Source organism: Mesoplodon mirus (genome assembly GCF_964341445.2).
Source record: "Mesoplodon mirus genome assembly, chromosome: 1".
NCBI classification, from domain to species: Eukaryota; Metazoa; Chordata; class Mammalia; order Artiodactyla; family Ziphiidae; genus Mesoplodon; species Mesoplodon mirus.
Window position 1 is genome coordinate 34,520,692 of NC_138976.1, and position 20,833 is coordinate 34,541,524.

The 20,833-nt window shown below is 39.1% G+C and overlaps 1 protein-coding gene across 1 annotated transcript in view; it reads right to left on the reverse strand.

Moving 5' to 3' along the window:
* The window catches only part of TMEM245 (transmembrane protein 245), a 102,413-nt gene that overhangs the window by 27,378 nt on the left and 54,202 nt on the right, over positions 1-20,833 (reverse strand). Inside the window, exons 10-13 of the mRNA XM_082611024.1 lie at positions 12,551-12,649; positions 10,152-10,283; positions 6,096-6,218; positions 5,822-5,967 (exon numbers count right to left, since the gene is read on the reverse strand). Of these exons, the coding sequence (XP_082467150.1) occupies positions 5,822-5,967; positions 6,096-6,218; positions 10,152-10,283; positions 12,551-12,649 (500 nt within the window). The remainder of the gene's footprint in view (positions 1-5,821; positions 5,968-6,095; positions 6,219-10,151; positions 10,284-12,550; positions 12,650-20,833) is intronic.

Here is a 20,833-nt window from a genome sequence, read left to right on the forward strand (position 1 = left end):
TAGCTGTGGCGCACGAGCTTAGCTGCCCCGCAGCATGTGGGATCTTAGTTCCCTGACCAGGGATCGAACCCGAGTCCCCTGCACTGGAAGGCGGATTCTTTACCACTGGACTACCAGGGAAGTCCCAATCTTTTCTTTTGAGTGGAAGAATATCTGCGTGTGCTCCACCTTCTAGGACACCTCTTTTCAGTGACTCTTTAAAGACTGACAGTTGTTCTCTAACTACATCTCCAGGCTTTCCTAGCACTCAGCAGTTGGAGAGAATCAAATTCAGAAGACTCAGCAGGCTCTTTTCCTCCCCTCTTTTGGTAGCTCAGTCAATCTGGCTCAGCAGGCCTGACTTAGCTGAATGGATGAGACTGACACCAGCCCCTGAGCTGGAAGCTCCCCCTTTCTAACAAGGCCACATCCTCACTCAGAGACCTTCCACTGTCAGACAGTCCTATAGATGTTCCCCTGCCCCATGCCATATGGAGACTGTTACAAGGCAGGGTCCCCTCTACTGGAAGGCAGGCCATAGCGCATCCCATCCAGTTAAGCCTCATCTAAGCATACCTCTCTGTGAATAAAAGTTCCAAGTTCATAAACAATCAGCTTTCTGTCTAAGTGTAATTATACTTGTATAATTATGACACATAAAGGTTTGTGTGTCCATGCCTCGTTTACACAACTACATATCTAACTCCTCTGTACCAGAGACTTGAATTGACTTCAAATGATTGGTTAGAATTTTAATTCTTAACCAGCGCTCTGTCTTTATCCTTTATAAACTCTGAGATGAAACTGTTATTTTCACAAGTTTTTTACTTCAGCTCTCAGCCTCCTCTCATTTCTGACCGAAAGAGTATTTATGTTACTTTTCCAAACTGGGTGAGAGAGAACTAGCCAGCCAACTCAGGATTTCATCAGATGACCTGCTTTTAATGGAGTGAGACTTGAAGCAAGGACATGGGTGGGGAGAATGAAAAACCATAGTCAAGAAGCTCTGTGCCCTCAGGGTACACAGGGCCCTAGACCACAAACAAGTAGGAAGCACAGTCTAAGGGAAAAGAAAGAAAAGGAGAGTAAAGAGTCCACAATCAAATTCTGCCTACTGCTGACATTTCCTTACACGGGTTCTGCCCTCTTTTCTTTCTAAAGGTCAGACAGGAAGACTATTAGACCATCATTCCCCAGGGAACAACAGTAGTCTACCCTCACTGCCACACACCGCACCTCAAGTAGAAGGTGAGCTAGTGGCGAGGGCAGGCATGTTCAGAGACCCCGCGTATAAAATGACCAATCAGGGATCCCTTCATTACAACCGCCTCCCTTTCCTGATTCACTAGCCACCCCAGAGACCCAGCTCCACGGTAAAAGGTACAGAAACTTGGTTGACACTGGATTTCCATTCCAGAGGGGAATGGTCACGCTGTGCACGCAGACCTAGCGTGCTGGTGAGGGACTCAGGGAGAGCTGCTCCCATAGACGCCTTCCGTCCCCACTGGAAATAACTGTGAATCACACACACAAGCGTACGACCGTGGCATCACATTAAATCGTGTGGAGTCCTTGGCAGCAGTAAATACTAATTCAATATTTTTATATAATTAACACATTGTTTTGTGTCTTTGACAGTGCCTACCGATCATGGATACTTACTCTAGTGCTAATTAAAAAAATCAACAAGAGGTTGTTTCAATTACATCCGCAAATAGCAAACATTTGTATCTCAACACTAGTTCTGTTATGAGCCTTATTAAAATGAATTTAGCAATTTTTAAAGCACCACAAAGAGAAACTAAATACAAGACAAAGTTTTAAAAAGTCATTTCCCTTGGAAACTTGAAGCAAACGTTTAAGCTTATTAAACTGATCTTTAATCAAGTAGGTTAAAAAGGCATTATATTTACTGACTTGGTTATTATTTAAGAACTCTACTAATTTTAATTTTCCCAAACATGCATAAGAGATTCTGCCTCTCTATTTCAGTGTTAGGAGATCTCTTCAAATAAATGAAAATATATTTTCTTACAGCTTTAAACTCTTCCTTATACATTTTAATTTCAACAAATAATGTTTATAACCTTAACTCCACAAGAATTTCCTTCTAATGAATATTTAATACTTCCAGTAAAAACTGGAAATACCGATTTACTAAATGATTGATGCTGATTTTTTTTTAACCCAAATACTTTTAATTCTGCAAAACTGGAGGGTAGAGGTGGGAAGCATGTTCACCAAAAATCTCACAGTACATACATTCTCCCATCAAATTCATCACTAGGACTCCCATCCACTGACCCTGAAAAGCTGTAATCCCACAAGCAAGAGCCCTACCCGTGTGCATGCACTCATGTGAAAATATCACACACACTAAATTGCACTGAGGCCGTGACAACATGCAACTTAGTAATGTGCAATATCTCCACCAGAGCAAGCAGAATGGAGCGTCGGGGAAGAAGGGTGTGATGCAAACATTCAGGACACAACATGCTCTAAGGGGAGGAAAATGGTTTGGGGGTAACGGATGCATGCCACTAACTCAAAAATTCATGAAATGAAAACCCAATCACAAATGTATTCGGTGTAGAAGAATACTCATTCAGAATGGAGAAAAATAACTAAGGTTCAGAAATTCAATGAGACAGTGATTATCTAGCAGCCACATATTTCAGAAGGCAAGCTTGAAGAACAAAGACACTTCCACTGTCTGGACATGCAGTTAACTCCCAATTTCAATTCCACTTTTAACTTATTAATGGATCATATAAAATGAGTTTAATAATTCACTTAACTGCAACATAGATGACAACTAATGACTGATGCTTATAAAACCCGACATCACTGATAATTTACACACTAAACTTCAGTCTCAGGGCATTATAATAATATTTTCATGATCATTTGTATAATATTTTCCCTCTTAAAATCTTTCTCCATGAAGAAACATATTCCATCTTGAACATAATCCTTAAGAATGAAAAAACTGACAGGAGCTTGTAGAACTAGAACTCATTGTTATCTTACATATATGAGAAAGTTCTTCAGAGGTATCTATGTAAGACTGTATATTTTAAGTCTTGAATTTGACCCAGTAAAGAAATAAAAAGCACTCAGGCTGCTAAAAATCAACCTGAATTACAATCTATAATTTATAACTTGATACAGTTGTGGTTAGAAAAATGGCCCAGCCTATAACAAGTTATCTTGTCTGTACCATATTTTTCAGACTCACAGAAATCAATTTTGAGAACAATTAGAATTGTAGTGTTGGTTGTTAATTTTTTTTTCTGTATTAAAGTAAGTCCTCTATGTGACTTTTGCCACAATAAAAAACCATAAACCTCTGCTGTGCACCTGAAACTATCACAGCATTGTTAATCGGCTATACTCCAATACAAAATAAAAAGTTAAAAACAAATTTAAGAAAAATAAGATAACAAAATGAATGGTTTTTGTATGAGTATACGTTAGAACCAAGACATGGGCTATTCTTATAGTACATAATTAGTGTCTACAATCCCAAGAAGATAAAGCAAACCTAACCTGTGAGAAGACATATATGTCCTCATATCTCTGTAGATGACTGTACGCTCTCTAACCTCAAATTCCTTCCTGAGCCAAAGACCTAATTTTTTTTAAATTTTTATTGAAATATAGTTGACTTACAATGTTCTGTTAGTTTCAGGTGTACAGTAAAGTGATTCAGTTATACATATATATGAATATATATATTATTTTTTACATTCTCTTCCATTATAGGTTATTACAAGATATTGAGTATAGTTCCCTGTGCTATACAGTAGGCCCTTGTTATCTATTTTATATACAGTAGTGTGTGTATTTTATTAATCCCAAACTCCTAATTTAACCCTCCCCCCCGCCTTGGTAACCATAAATTTGTTTTCTATTTGTTTTGTAAATAAGTTCATTTGTATCCTTTTTTTTAGATTCCACGTATAAGCGATATCATGTGATATTTGTCTTTCTCTGCAAAGAACTAAATTTTTAGCTGCCAGCCTCATGTGTCCCTGTGAGTAGTCTTAACAGTACCACGAATTTAATTCATCATCTTCTGTTCCAACCATCTCCTGGAAGAAGGCATCATGGTATACCAGAAGAATGTGTGATCTCAATCAGTTGGACTTAGGTACAAATCACAGCTCTGCTTACCAGTTCCAAGGAACCATGATGTTAAAGAATAATCTTTAAAACAAAGGAGGTGGCATATTTGGTATAAAAAAAAAATGACTCAGTGACAGACATTTAGAGGACAGTCAGCTGTGCTAGTAAAGATTACTTCAGGAAAAAGAAGTATCTTTCTGGAAGTTCTTTATGGACAAGCTAGATACTTTTCTGTAAGACTTGGCTTAAGTCACACTGACTAGAGGATTATGGCAGCCTTTGATATAGCTGATTCCACAGCTTTATCCTATTGGGAAGATAGAAAGTTATTTTTCCTTTTTGGTAAGGTATTTGCATAAACTTTTTTGAGACAGATGTCACTTAGATACACTAAAGTTAATCTATTGATAGATTAATAAAGATGATAACCAATGGTCAAATAGGCTTAGAAGGAATGCTAAAGCCAGCAAGTATCTTTCCTGAAGACAACTTCACTCTGAAAGCTGTTACAGTAGACAATATACTCCCAAACTTAGAATATTTACATGGATGGCTCCATGTGGCTACCTGGGAGCACCAAAGGGGATAAGAGCTTTTTTGGTTTTAATCCCAGCTACTGTCCAATAAAGTAGGAGGAAAAACAGAAAACCTAGCAAAGTTTCCAGAGAAAATATATTTTAGGTGCATGCATGCTATTTGAATGTAACTAAGGGTTTTCCAAAGATCAAAGTGGTATCCTCACCAGCTGTTACATGAACACAGTGAAAAAATAAGCCAAAATCAGTCAGACAGAATTATCAGGTCAAATCAAGATTTCTGTGGCAGACTAGTTTCAACAAATTACCATTTTCTTAAAAGTATGTGGAAACAGAAATGCCAGCCAAAGATTCACTATTCAAGAGAAGCTTTAGACCGCCTAACAGCTTATTAGAAAAAGGAGTTCTAATGGATAACATGAGGATTTCATTTGAGTAGCTATTCATAAGAAGTCAAAATGAAGTAGAGTCTTATTAATGAGTTAGAGCAATGAGGGACAAAGTTTTGGGAAGGAGCTGAGACAAGGCTGCAAAAGGTCTCTCCCTACCTGACATGATGAAGAGGAAAAAGAAAAAGGCATCAGTGACTTAGAAAGAGGATATGAAGAATATAAGCTGAAGAATCATCTCATTCAGAATCAAGCCTGCAATACATAGACCCCAGAAGACATGATGGAAATTTCTGGCTGGAATCTGCGATACACACAGGGGGTGTGACTTGGAAATAACACAAAATTTTGCATTTCCGGTATCCAAACTACCCTCTGCAGAGGGCACAGCCTGGCTGCAGAGGGACAGAGGAAGAAACAGGAAGGCCACCTACTCTCCTCCCCAAGCAAAGCTAGAATTCCTGAGAATACAAGGAAGGTTCTGAGAGAAGCTGAGGTGTATGTGTGGTGCAGGAGGGGCTTCTTCCGAGCAAATTATGTGACGATCAGGAGCTGCAGCAAGGGCCTGGGGACAGGCCATTAGACCTTTGTACACCACAGGCTTGAGAGTAAGATATTGAAACTGTTTTACATTATCCTCTCAAAGGAGATGTTAAAAAATTTGAAAATACCAGCGTCCCTCACTAGCTTAGCACTGAATGTTACCAGGAAGTCTCAAGACAGAAAAATGGGCCTCTCATGGAGAGCAGTTTCTGAAGGAACTAAGAACAGCATAAATCTTATCCCTACCTGATAGCTTCTTCCACAGACTGGCCAATAATATTAGAAGAAGGACCTGGCTGAGATAGTGGTGTCAAGCTTATCACCCACTTCACTGGCTTGTAGTACTCATCACTGGAACTTAACAGATAAAATAGTGTGGTCAGGAAAATTACCTGCAAAACAAAGGATAGTACCTCCTAAAATATCACATTTGGAAACTACAGGAAGGAAACATAAATGGAACCAAGAATATGCTTTACTGCAGAAGGAGTGTGACACGTACTCATCTGTGTGTACATACCAGAGACAGAACAAAGTTGAGGAGGGCAGTCCCGCTGTAGAAGAGGATGGCCAGGAGCGTGGTGACAGTGGTGAAGAGCAGGCTCACATTCCGGCTCATAACGATCCACAGAGACTCTAAGATCTGGCGAGGAAGGAAGGCTAAATATTAGAACTAATCCTCAGGCAAGAAGTTTCCACAGCTATCTAGTGTGCTCTTAATGGAGTGTTTTAGTACCATAAACTGAAACAACAAGAACTGAGGGGTTTTTTTTGGGTTTTTTTTGCGGTATGCGGGCCTCTCACTGCTGTGGCCTCTCCCGTTGTGGAGCACAGGCTCCGGACGCACAGGCTCAGCGGCCATGGCTCACGGGCCTAGCCACTCCGTGGCATGTGGGATCTTCCCGGACCGGGGCACGAACCTGTATCCCCTGCATCGGCAGGCGGACTCCCAACCACTGCGCCACCAGGGAAGCCCAAGAACTGAGTATTATTTTATCTGAAAACATTTGAATGTTGATTAGTAAGGAAAATGGTTAAGTAAATTATGGTGAATGTACTACAAATAATAAGAGGCGGCCATTAAAACACCTCTATTATAACACAGAAAAATATTTTATGATACAATGCTAAGTTCAAAGAACAGGACAAAAAAGCTTATTTATAGCATGATTATAACTATGAAAATGGCACGCATAGAAAAAATACCTACAGAAGAATATGCCAGAATGCAACCTGTAGTTGTATGTAGCTTGTAGGACCACAAGCACAGGCCAAGAAATTCTAACATTAGTCTGATTAGCTATACCTCCCCCACCGACTTGCCATCTTCAACTTAGAACCAACAACAAACACAAAAGTGTCACTTCAATGACTTCACTAAGGTCACAATAAAAGAAATGAACAGATGGGGTCAGAGCTCTGCAGCTGAAAACTTTTCCTCAGATAGATAATGACCCTATATCAAGACCTGCTGAGTTCATCTGATCCATCACCTGCAAATTCACTAGAACCAGATGTTAATACATGTTAAATATTACTGAAAGAAGTTGCATAATATCTATAACACACCTACGTGTTTTCACGTAGGTGTGTTATAGATATTTCCTATCTCTTCGTGAACTTAAAGTCCCATATGATAATGTCTGTTCTATTATTCTCCCCAAGAGGACTATCCTTCCTCTTAATGAAAAACAAGGAAGCAAGATGATCAGAAAAACACCTTCCATTATAGTTTTCAAAATGCTCGCATAAACCTCACAGCAATGCAGCGAGGGAAGCAATGTAGATGATATCATCTTTATTTTACAGATACACAAACTGAAGCTCAGAGATTTTTTAAAAACTTGCCCAAGGGCATGAAGCTAATAAGCGGAACTAGAGCTAGGACCAGAACTCCTAATGGCTGGTTTTATTTTGGTGCCCTTTCCAAAAGAGAAGTTCTGTTTTTTGTCATATGCTCAAGTTATACCATCTCTTCCATGAAAGGCCTATCCATTCCTTTCCTACCTCAAATGTACCACTTATAAAGGCATATTTTGTTGTCCTCAGCATTTCTTGCAAACCTCAGCTCAGCCTTCATAAGAGGACTTCGGCAGGCTAATTTCATTTACAATAGCTCCTTACATAAAATCTTGAAAATGCTTCATGATGCCTACAAAAATATGCATGATTGACTGTTTGACCTTATGGGATAAAGAATGAATGAATACTGCCACTGATTCTAAGAAACAAACCAACAATGCCCTTACTTGTGATTTTTACAAACATTCTTTTGGGGAATTCAGTCGCTTTGGAATTTTTATCAAAAAAAATTTTTAAGTAGTTTCTGGGTCATACTGATAGGAAATACTCTGTGGTAATTCTTAAGAAATTAACTGAATACATTAATTATAGACTGGTAGTCACTAACAATCCAGTAACTTTTCTATGTACTCAAAGTGATTAGGAAGAAAGGTTCAGAAAAGAAGAAAGAGATGCTGGGTATTATAAAACCAAAAAATTCAATCAAGGGCTGACCTTGACAGTTTCTTAAAATTTGTTCTGATGAGATAGGTGGTGATATTAAAGAATGTGACTTTTTTTTAATACTGTATAACAAAATGTGTCAATATTTAGAATATATATATTAGATATTAGTGAACCAATATTCCAAATGACCAGTGCACATTACAAAATCATGTAACGGTAGAAGATCCATTCCTAGCCAAGATAGATCAAGGGACCTTAATATAAGAGAGTAGAAAAAGTTCACTGATACAATTTCAAATTCTACACTGCAACTAACCTTTAACAAATACCATTTGTTGAGTTTTGGTGTAGTATCAAAGAATAGTCACGATGACCTGAAAAGGTTATTAAAAGACTACACGCTTTTCCAGCTACATATCTGTGTGAGGCTAGATTTCCTCATATACTTCAACCAAAACAACATATTCCAACAGACTGAATGCAGAAACAAATATGAGAAACCAGACATTAAACAGGTTTGCAAAAATGTAAAGAAAGCCACTCTTCACACTAAATCATTTTTTTTGTTTTGGAAAATGATTATTTTTCAGACATAACAAGCATGTTCTTCATGTCAACAAGTAACGTTATTTTTTAGTGAATTGATAAATATTTTTAAAGTTCTCAGTTTTAACTGCTAATACAGTAAGTATCAATAGAACCCACATCAGCAAAAGCTCTTTGGAGTCCTCACACCAAAATTTGAGAGCCACTGGACTACAGAAAACAGAGGGAAGGGATTATCAAAAACAACATTCTTAGAATTGAAGGACATGAATTTCTAGATGTAATTTCAAACTGTTGTACCTACATTAGGCGACTGGGAGAAAGGGAAACTGTGAGTGCAGGGATGGGTGAAAGGACCAAAGGAGTCGTAAGAAAACCCTAAGGGAGCTGTAAGGAAGCACTGAGGGACTTGTATCTTCATCTTCCATGTTAGGAAGCCAAAATACTGTAAAACCAAGAAAGAGCAGCATAAGCATTATTTAAGAAATTTAGAGGTAAATACACAGAGAAAGCTAAAAGAATTGAGAGCTCTTTTTGGAGAATGAGACTGAAGTGAGAAAGCACAGAGCAGGGGCACCGCTATTTTTTATTAAAAACCTTAAAACATTTTTGACCTTTCAGCTATGGTCATCTATTATTATTATTATTTTTTTTTTTTTTTTTTTTTTTTTTTTTTTGCGGTACACAGGCCTCTCACTGTTGTGGCTTCTCCCGTTGTGGAGCACAGGCTCTGGACACGCAGGCTCAGCGGCCATGGCTCACGGGCCTAGCTGCTCCACAGCACGTGGGATCTTCCCAGACCAGGGCACAAACCCGTGTCCCCTGCATCCGCAGGCAGACTCTCAACCACTGCACCACCAGGGAAGCCCGGTCATCTATTATTTTGATAAAAATTAAATTTTAAAAATATCTAGCACAGCAAACCTCCCCTTTTATTAACATGATGAGTTACAAGCTTATTCACAAGAGAAGTCTTCTCATCTCTGTGAAAAGCCACAGACCAAGATACCTCACAAAATATGCTATGGAATGAAGAACAGTCGCTAAAACTTGGCAACACAGCAAGCTGTTCCTTGCTGCCTTTGATCCTTTGGTAAACAAGGCAGAGGTGGGTGGTGCATGAGGGAAGGACAGGTGGGATGATAATAAGCGAAGCCTTTAAACATCCAGTTTCTCTAATGTGACTGGAACCATATTTCCATCTGCCAAAGGGCTTCACCCACCAAAGGTGGCTCCCTCTCTAGTGGTCCAACTAGGGACATTCTGGTCAGCCTAGGGGACAAGGATACCATCTCAGAATCTGAGAGCCACAGCATCACGTGTGCTACCTGAGTCAGCATCTCTTGGTTACTCTTCAACCACAGAGGAGGCATCGGGGAGCTACACCTGAGGCCTATGGCTTTTGGACATCCTTCTAGTGCATTTCGAACTCTCCAAACTGTAAATATCATGGCATTAAAAACAGGGTACCGAAAGGTCTTTCAGTGTGTGAAGAAAACTGGGAATTAGAGTTTCTGTTTTTGTTCCTAAGTCCAGTTTAACTATAAATACTATTTCTTACCGAAAGAAATGTCTCAATGTTCTCATGGACAAAGGAAGCGATATCCTGCCAGTCCAGAATGTCTCCCAGCCAGCTATTCTGACGATTTACGTGCATCTTGTGTCCTTTGAGCCTTCCAGAGTGCGTTACATTCTATGGAATAGAACAGTTGAGACATGAAATCTCCATCTTAACCTAAAGAATAGGAGGTATAAATAGCTTATTTTGTTTTAGGTCCACTTGAGCAATTTAGTAAGTGCACAAAGGTGAAAAACTTTGTATTATTTAAGAAATCAACAAAGAACTCCACCGAAAGACCTGAAATATATTTTTCTGTTTACATTCTAGTTACTGTGTCTCAGCCTAGCTTAAATGCTTCCCTTCTAAGTATGTTCATGAACACACTTTACTTGTCAGTATGTTCAACTGAACACGAACGCAGCATATACTTTCATCTTATTTTTCCTTTTAGCCCCAGTAACCTTTCTCTTGGTCCCCCAGTTTTGCTTTTTTCCTCCTTTGCTCATCTCTCTTATTACTCCTCCATACACGCTAAAGGAAGCAGGGGGGAAACAAGAATATGAAAAAGTACAGCTAACATCAATACAATGTTATATGTCAATCATATCTCAATAAAACAGGGGAAAACAAGGGTCGGGGGGAATCTAACTTGTCTATCTGGAAGAGAATTACATTGGCAGAAATGCAGGAATAACAGATTTGAAAGAGTGATGTATAAACAAAGTGACTGGTAAGGTTAAAATTTAGAAATAGAAGTAGATTCTTAACATTCTTGTGTTTCCATTCTCGCACTTTTTTCAAACAGCACTGTGATGCCAGCCTTCATTATGCGATGAAGACATTAGGTCCTAGTAAAGGAGGTAAAGAAAGCAATGCACTTACCCACTTACAAACCTATGCTTTAAAAACACTGACCACCCTGGACCATAAGTGAAGCTCAAAGGGGGTGAGGGACAGTAAAAGCTGTTTGTCTGTAAGCAGAAGCCCCAGAGTCAGCAGAAGTGAATACAACCTTTCCAATAGTCTGGCTCTTCAGCAGATATCTACCCAGAGATCCCCCAGTTAGTTTTTTTTTTTTTTTTTTTTTTTTTGCGGTATGCGGGTCTCTCACTGCTGTGGCCTCTCCCGTTGCGGAGCACAAGCTCCGGATGCGCAGGCTCAGCGGCCATGGCTCACGGGCCCAGCCGCTCCGCGGCATGTGGGATCTTCCCAGACCGGGGCATGAACCCGTGTCCCCTGCATCGGCAGGCAGACTCTCAACCACTGCGCCACCAGGGAAGCCCCCCCAGTTAGTTTTAACTCCCAGTTTTGGAAACCGACAAAAACCATCACTGTTCCTTCGACTCCTCCTGGGGCAAGAGTACACAATGCCAAACAGGTCACTGAGCAACAAATTCAAGTTTAAATCAAGCCCTCCTACCCCCAAACCCCAAGTTAAGAGATTTATTTATGTTTCTCTTCTGTTTAGATCAACCCAGGGAAAAACCAACCACGAACTCTGCCCCACTCTATCTCCTTCCCCTGGATGGGCATCTTCCACAGCACAGCTCCTAATGGCCCACGGGCCTTGCCAGCGCAGTGTATAGAACAGCCCGGCACAACTAGCTGCTTTCAAACCATCATTTTTATATTTAATGAAAAATGATGCTATTTTTTGTCAGAAATTCTGAAATAGGAGTACATCAGCACAAGTAGCATTAAAGGTTTATTTAAAATAAAATAAATATCTCTCAACTTTTGGATCTATTTTCACTTCCTCAAAGAGAAAAGTGCTTAGTCTGAAGCTGTATTGTCCCAAATAGTAGCCACTACCCACATATGGCTACTGAGTACCTAAAATGTGGCTAGTCCAGAACCTGAGATGTGCTGTTAGTGTAAAAGATAAACTGGACTCCTAAGACTTAGAATGGAAAAAATTATATATATATATAATATATATATAGGAATATATATATGTAAAATCTCATTAAAGGTTTTTATTCATTCCATATGGAAATGACATATATTGGGTACACTGGGTTAAGTAAAATACATTATTAAAATCAATTTCACCTGTCCTAGTTTGTTTTTAAATGTGGCCACTAGAAAAACTAACATTACATGTATGACTTGCATTCATTACATTTCTACTGTACAAATCTGGTCTAGAGGATGGGATGCTGTTGATGGTAATGCACAGAGGATGGAATACTGATACACCAGAGAGACTGGTGGGTCTGCCATGGAGACTAATCATCAATTCAAGCTGACTTTTAGTGACCTGAGGTTTAAGAACTTGCGGCTTAAAAATGTCAATAAATGAAATCCCAATGTTAACACAATCCTACCTAGTCAATGAGTCCATAAAATAAAAGGACACTATTCGTTTACAACTGAAATGCTTAGCTAAAATAACTTACCTTTACAAACCAAGAATGATACAGTCTGTCCCAAAGTTCTAGTACTTGCTTTTCAATTACGGCAGTATTGTTCACCTTATCTCCAAGAATTTTATGAAGCTGGAAGAAATACAGATATTATCTGGGTTAATATTTCAGGCAACAATTCAGTAAAATTAATACATGCTGGGTCTTTCTATCTGTTCCAAATCAAACTAAAATGTTCCAGCCTATTTAACTGCCTCTAACCACGTTATGTTCTTTCCTTAAACTCTACTCCTCACTTTCCCCAGTAAATTTCCTCTCTCCCATCGTTTTGCTTCTTTTTTCTTTCCTTTATTCTTAGGTCTCTGAGAGCTTCTTCAGGTTTTAAGAGAATTAAGCCATGCTTACTGACTTTTCTGATCTTACCTGCCCTCAGTCTTCTCTGCTAGCTCACTTCTCTGAGCTTCAAAAGCTTAAGTGCTGCAGGAAATTACCATTTGGTCCTCTTCTAGCTATATTCTCTCCTTAGGCCATGTTATGGGCTTAATTGTGTCCCCCGCCCCTAAATTCTTATGTTGAAGTCCTAACCGCCAGTACCTCAGAATGTGACTGTATTTGCAAATAGGGTCTTTGAGGAGGTAACCAAATTAAAATGAGATCATTGGGGTAGGTCCTAATTCAATATTACTATGTTCTTATAAAAAGAGGACATAAGGACATAAACACACATAGAGGGAAGACCATGTGAAGACAAAGGACATCTATAAGCCAAGCTGAAAGAGGCCTCAGAAGAAACCAATTCTGCTGACTCCTTGATCTTGGACCTGTAGCCTCTAGAATTGTGAGAAAATTAATTTATGTTGTTGAAGCACAAAGTTCATAGTACTTTGTTATGGCAGCCCTACCAAAACTAATACAGTTCATCTCTACCAATCACATGGGTACTATCTGATATTCAAACTTCCATCTACAGCCCAGATCTCTCCCTTGAGCTCCAGCTAGGTATGTCCGATTGTATGTCTACTTAAGATATTTAATATGCCCTGAAACAGAATTACCAATCTACATGCAACACCTACACCCCACTACCACCTCCAATTCTCTTCATCTAAGTGTACAGCTATCCTTCTAGTTAGACAAACCAAAAACTTCCTTCCCTTGCACTCCATAACCAATCCATGAGCAATTCATGTCAAGACAACCTCAAAAACATACCCCAATTATGACAATTTCTCTCAATTTCCACTTCTACAATCTTAGTCCAACTCATCAACATCTCACCTGGACTATCAGAATACTCTTTCAACTGGTCTCCCTGCCTTCTTTATTCTTGCCCACTTCTCCATAAAGCAGCCAAAATGAGCTTTCAATATCCTAAATCTGGTCATATCCCTGTTTTAAAGTCCTTTGCAGCTAAATTAAAATCCCAAGTTCTTTATGACCTAAAGGCTTGTTTCATCACCACATTCCTTATTCCAGCCACAGTGACCTTTCTTTCCCTCATTCAAGCTCCTTCCCATCTCAGGGCCTCTGAATTTTCTATGCCCTCAACTTGAAACATTCTTTTCGAAGACCTTCATAAATTGCCTCCTTCTCACCATTCAAGTCTTAGTGAAAACATCACCTTCTCAGAGGCATTCTCTGGCCATTCTAGGTAAAGCATCACTTGGAGTTACTCTCTACCACATCACTCTGTTTACTCTGGTCACAGCACTTTCAGATCTGAAACTTTTATTTGTCTGCACATTTAATGTTTGTCTCCTTTCACCCGGAATGTAAGGCTCCAGAAGAGTTGTAATTCTTTCTGGCTTACTGCTTTTCGCCAGCATTTAGAACAGTGCCTGACATGTTTGTGCACTGGTTGTCACTTTCTTCATTCTTGTCATCAGAGAAGGGACAGAGGAAATGTGCTCATTACTTATTCTCTTGCTGTATCAGGGCAGTATCTCTAGGTACAAATTTTAGAAAGAGAATACAAGTAGAAAGGAGAGTTAAAGCAAGGATGTTGTATGACAAAAGTAAGCTGAATATTGAGAAAATAGTAAACTGGGAGGTCTGAGTAGAACCCAAACAATGCATAGAGGACATGGGAGATATGGCTGACAAAGGAGGCTGAGGGCAGACAGACAGGAACCCTCTCTGTTCATACCTGAACACACCCTATAAAAAACTCTTTTCCTTTCCTGAGTGTAACATTTTTTTCCCCTAGTTTGACCCTTTCTACACGTTAGTTCTTAGGACCCAATTCTTACATGATTCTTAGCTGGATAAGATCTGAGCTTATTGGAAAGCTACCTCTTCAATTTCAATGGTTCTTTTTTATTTAAACAATTATACTGATATATAACACACACCTTACAATTCAACCATTCATTTTTATATATATCACTTTTTTTAACATCTTTATTGGAGTATAATTGCTTTACCATGTTCTGTTAGTTTCTGCTGTGTAACAAAGTGAATCAGCTATATGTATACATATATCCCCATATCCCCTCTCTTATGCATCTCCCTCCCACTCTCCCTATACCACCCCCCTAGGTGGTCACAAAGCACCAAGCTGATCTCCCTGTGCTATGCAGCTGCTTCCCACTAGATATCTATTTTACATCTGGTAGTGTATATATGTCAGTGCTACCCTTTCACTTCATCCCAGCTTACCCTTCCCACTCCCGTGTCCTCAAGTCCATTCTCTAGGTCTGCGTTTTTATTCCTGTCCTGCACATAGGTTCATCAGAACCATATTTCTTTTTTTTTAGATTCCATACATATGTGTTAGCATACAGTATTTGTTTCTCTCTTTCTGACTTACTTCACTCTGTATGTCTACCTAAGGAGACAAAAGACCTGTCTGCAGAAAACTATAAGACACTGATTAAAGAAATTAAAGATGATACAAACAGATGGAGAGATATACCATGTTCTTGGATTGGAAGAATCAACATTGTGAAAATGACTCTATTACCCAAAGCAATCTACATATTCAATGCAATCCCTATCAAACTACAACTGGCATTTTTCACAGAACTAGAACAAAAAATTTCACAATTTGTATGGAAACACAAAAGACCCCGAATAGCCAAAGCAATATTGAGAAAAAAAACGGAGCTGGAGGAATCAGCCTCCCTGACTTCAGACTATACAACAAAGCTACAGTAATCAAGACAGTAGGCTACTGGCACAGAAACAGAAATATAGATCAATAGAACAGTATAGAAAGCCCAGAGATAAACCCACGCACATATGGTCACCTTATCTTTGATAAAGGAGGCAAGAATATACAGTGGAGAAAAGACAACCTCTTCAATAAGTGGTGCTGGTAAAACTGGACAGCTACACGTAAAAGAATGAAATTAGAACACACCATATACAAAAGTAAACTCAAAATGAATTAAAGACCTAAATGTAAGGCCAGACACCATCAAACTCTTAGAGGAAAACATAGGCAGAACACTATGACATAAATCACAGCAAGATCCTTTTTGACCCACCTCCTCGAAAAATGGAAATAAAACCAAAAATAAACAAATGGGACCTAATGAAACTTAAAGTCTTTTGCACAGCAAAGGAAACCATAAACAAGACCAAAAGACAACCCTCAGAATGGGAGAAAATATTTGCAAAGGAAGCAACTGAGGAAGGATTAATCTCCAAAATTTACAAGCAGTTCATGCAGCTCAGTATCAAAAAAACAAACAACCCAATCCAAAAATGGGCAGAAGACCTAAATACACATTTTCTCCAAAGAAAATATACAGATTGCCAACAAACACACGAAAGAATGCTCAACATCATTAATCATTAGAGAAATGCAAATCAAAACTACAATGAGGTATCATCTCACACTGGTCAGAATGGCCATCATCAAAAAATCTACAAACAATAAATGTTGGAGGGGGTGTGCAAAAAAGGAAACCCTCTTGCACTGTTGGTGGGAATGTAAATTGATACAGCCACTATGGAGAATAGTATGGAGTTTCCTTAAAAAACTACAAATAGAACTACCATACAACCCAGCAATCCCATTACTGGGCATATACCCTGAGAAAACCATAATTTAGAAAGAGTCATGTACCAAAACGTTCACTGCAGCTCTATTTATAATAGCCAGGACATGGAAACAACCTAAGTGTCCATCAACAGATGAATGGATAAAGAAGATGTGGCACATATATACAATGGAATATTACTCAGTCATAAAAAGAAATGAAATTGAGTTATTTGTAGTGAGGTGGATGGACCTAGAGACTGTCATTCAGAGTGAAGTAAGTAAGAAAGAGAAAAACAAATACTGTTTGCTAATGCATATATATGGAATGTAAAAAAAAAAAAAAAAAGGTCATGAAGAACCTAGGGGCAAAATGGGAATAAAGATGCAGACCTACTAGAGAATGGACTTGAGGATATGGGGAGGGGGAAGGGTAAGCTGTGACAAAGTGAGAGAGTGGCATGGACATATATACACTACCAAACGTAAAACAGAGAGCTAGTGGGAAGCAGCTGCATAGCATAGGGAGGAGACCAGCTCGGTGCTTTGTGGCCACCTAGAGGGGTGGGATAGGGAGAGTGGGAGGGAGGGAGACGCAAGAGGGAAGAGATATGGGAATATATGTATATGTATAACTGATTCACTTTGTTATAAAGCAGAAACTAACACACCATTGTAAAGCAATTATACTCCAATAAAGATGTAAATAATAATAATAATAATAATAATAATAAAAATTCCCTGATGACAAAAAAAAAGATGCAGACCTACTAGGGAATGGACTTGAGGATATGGGGAAGGGGAAGGGGAAGCTGGGACAAAGTGAGAGAGTGGCATGGACATATATACACTACCAAACGTAAAATAGATAGCTAGTGGGAAGCAGCCGCATAGCACAGGGAGATCAGCTGGGTGCTTTGTGACCACATAGAGGGCTGGGATTGGGAGGGTGGGAGGGCGGGAGATGTAAGAGGGAAGAGATATGGGGACATATGTATATGTATAACTGATTCACTTTGTTATAAAGCAGAAACTAACACACCATTGTAAAGCAATTATGCTCCAATAAAGATGTTAAAAAAAAGTGTATTATTCTGTTGTTTTTGGATGGAATGTCCTATAAATATCAATCAAGTCCATCTTGTTTAATGTGTCATTTAAAGCTTGTGTTTCCTTATTTATTTTCATTTTGGATGATCTGTCCATTGGTGAAAGTGGGGTGTTAAAGTCCCCTACTATGACTGTGTTACTGTCAATTTCCCCTTTTAAGGCTGTTAGCCTTTACCTTATGTATTGAGGTGCTCCTATGTTGGGTGCATAAATATTTACAATTGTTATATCTTCTTGGGTTGATCCCTTGATCATTATGTAGTGTCCTTCTTTGTCTCTTGTAATAGTCTTTATTTTAACGTCTATTTTTTCTGGTATGAGAATTGCTACTCCAGCTTTCTTTTGATTTCCATTTGCATGGAATATCTTTTTCTATCCCCTCATTTTCAGTCTGTATGTGTCCCTAGGTCTGAAGTGGGTCTCTTGTAGACAGGATATATATGGGTCTTGTTTTTGTATCCATTCAGCCAGTCTATGTCTTTTGGTTGGAGCATTTAATTCATTTACATTTAAGGTAATTACCGATATGTATGTTCCTATTCCCATTTTCTTAATTGTTTTGGGTTTGTTATTGCAGGTCTTTTCCTTCTCTTGTGTTTCCTTCCTAGAGAAGTTCCTTTAGCATTTGTTGTAAAGCTCGTTTGGTGTTGCTGAATTCTCTTAACTTTTGCTTGTCTGTAAAGGTTTTAATTTCTCCATCGAATCTGAATGAGATCCTTGCTGGGTAGAGTAACCTTGGTTGTAGGTTTTTCCCTTTCATCACTTTAAATATGTCCTGCCACTCCCTTCTGGTTTACAGAGTTTCTGCTGAAAGATCAGTTGTTAACCTTATGGGGATTCCCTTGCAGGTTATTTGTTGCTTTTCCCTTGCTGCTTTTAATATTTTTTCTTTGTATTTAGTTTTTGATACTTTGATTAATATGTGTCTTGGCGTGTTTCTCCATGGATTTATGCTGTATGGGACTCTCTGTGCTTCTTGGACTTGACTATTTCCTTTCCCATGTTAGGGTAAGTTTTCAACTCTAATCTCTTCAAATATTTTCTCAGACCCTTTCTTTTTCTCTTCTTCTTTAGGACCCCTATAATTCTAATGTTGGTGTGTTTAATGTTGTCCCAGAGGTCTCTGAGACTGTCCTCAGTTCTTTTCATTCTTTTTTCTTTATTCTGCTCTGTAGTAGTCATTTCCACTATTTTATCTTCCAGGTCACTTATCTGTTCTTCTGCCTCAGTTATTCTGTTATTGATCCCTTCTAGAGAATTTTTAATTTTATTTATTGTGTTGGTCATCATTGTTTGTTTGCTCTTTAGTTCTTCTAGGTCCTTCTTAAACGTTTCTTGTATTTTCTCCATTCTATTTCCAAGATTTTGGATCATCTTTACTATCATTACTCTGAATTCTTTTGCAGGTAGACTGCTTATTTCCTCTTCATTTGTTTGGTCTGGTGGGTTTCTACCTTGCTCCTTCATCTGCTGCATATTTCTCTGTCTTCTCATTTTGTTTAACTTACTGCGTTTGGGGTCTCCTTTTTGCAGGCTGCAGGTTCATAGTTCCCGTTGTTTTTGGTGTCTGCCCCCAGTGGGTGAGGTTCGTTCAGTGGCTTGTGTAAGCTTCCTGGTGGCGGGGACTGGTGCCTGTGTTCTGGTGGGTGGGGCTGGATCTTGTCTTTCTGGTGGGCAGGGCCACGTCCGGTGCTGTGTTTTGGGGTGCTGTGAACTTAGTATGATTTTAGTCAGCCTCTCTGCTAATGGGTGGGGTTGTGTTCCTGTCTTGCTAGTTGTTTGGCATGGGGCATCCAACACTGGAGCTTGCTGGCCGTTGCATGGAGCTGGGTCTTAGCGTTGAGACAGAGATTTCTGGGAGAGCTCTCACCGATTGATATTACATGGTGCAGGGAGGTCTCTGGTGGTCCAATGTCCTAAACTCGGCTCTCCCACCTCAGAAGCTCAGGCCCGACACCTGGCCAGAGCACCAAGACCCTGTCAGCCACACGGCCAGGTACATGGGGATTTTCTTGTCTTTTGGGAAGTCTGAGGTCTTCTGCCAGCATTCAGTATGTGTCCTGTAGGAGTTGTTCCACATGTAGACGTATTTTTCATGTATTTGTGGGGAGGAAGGGGGTCTCCACCTCTTCCTCCTCCGCTATCTTGAAGGTCCTCCAATTCACCCATTTAAGTGTATAACTCAACAGTTTTTTAGTACATTCACAGTTATGCAACGATTACCAAAATCAATTTTGGAACATTTTCATCCCCCCAAAAGAAAACTCCATACTCATTAGTAATCAATCCCCCATTTCTCCCCAATCTCCCTACCCCTGAAAACCACTACTCTACTTTGTTTCTGTACACATGCCTCTTCCACACATTTTACATAAATGGATGTGGTCTTTTATGACCACTTCTTTTACATAGGTTAATGTTTTTAAGGTTCATCCATGTTGTAAAATGTATCAGTTCGTCCTTCCTTTTTATGGCCAAATAATATCCCAGTATGTGGATATACCACATTTTGTTTATCCATTCATCAGTTAATGGACATTCAATGGTTGCTTTTATGTATTATCCCTGTGTCTTGCAAATGAGGATCACAAATATTTTATAATGTTTCGTAGCAATATCATCTCTCTTCAGCTGTCTTTCCTTTTAGACTCTTGAGCAAAAGGTTTCAAACCTATCTTTTCTCTAAGTAACTTGAAATTTACTTCTTTAAAATCTAAGGCACATTTCTCCAGCTATCCAAATTCCCCTTCTTTATCCTTTTCCCAAATACGTAAGAATTCCAGAATAAAAATTTCTCCTGAACAGATAATTCAAAAATTAAACACTATGCTTTCCATAGAATAAGTCAGGCATATACACATATAAAAGTCTAAAAGCCTTCTGCAATGACTGGATCTTTCTTCTATGATAGTTCCGAGATGTATATCCACATACAGTGGCCCTTTGACCAACACAGGTTGGAACAGCACAGGTCCACTTACATGTGGATTTTTTTCACTAAATATGTACTACAGTGCTCCACAATCTGTGGTTGGTTGAATCCGAGGATGTGGAACCAGGTATATGAGCACCAACTGTAAAGTTATACGGGAGTTTTTTGACCACAGAGAAGGTCAGCGCCTCTAACCACCACATTGTTCAAGGGTCAACTGTACTTATCCTTCATTTATTCAATAAATATTTTTTTTAAAACTTCCATTTGACAGTTGATTTGGTTATCT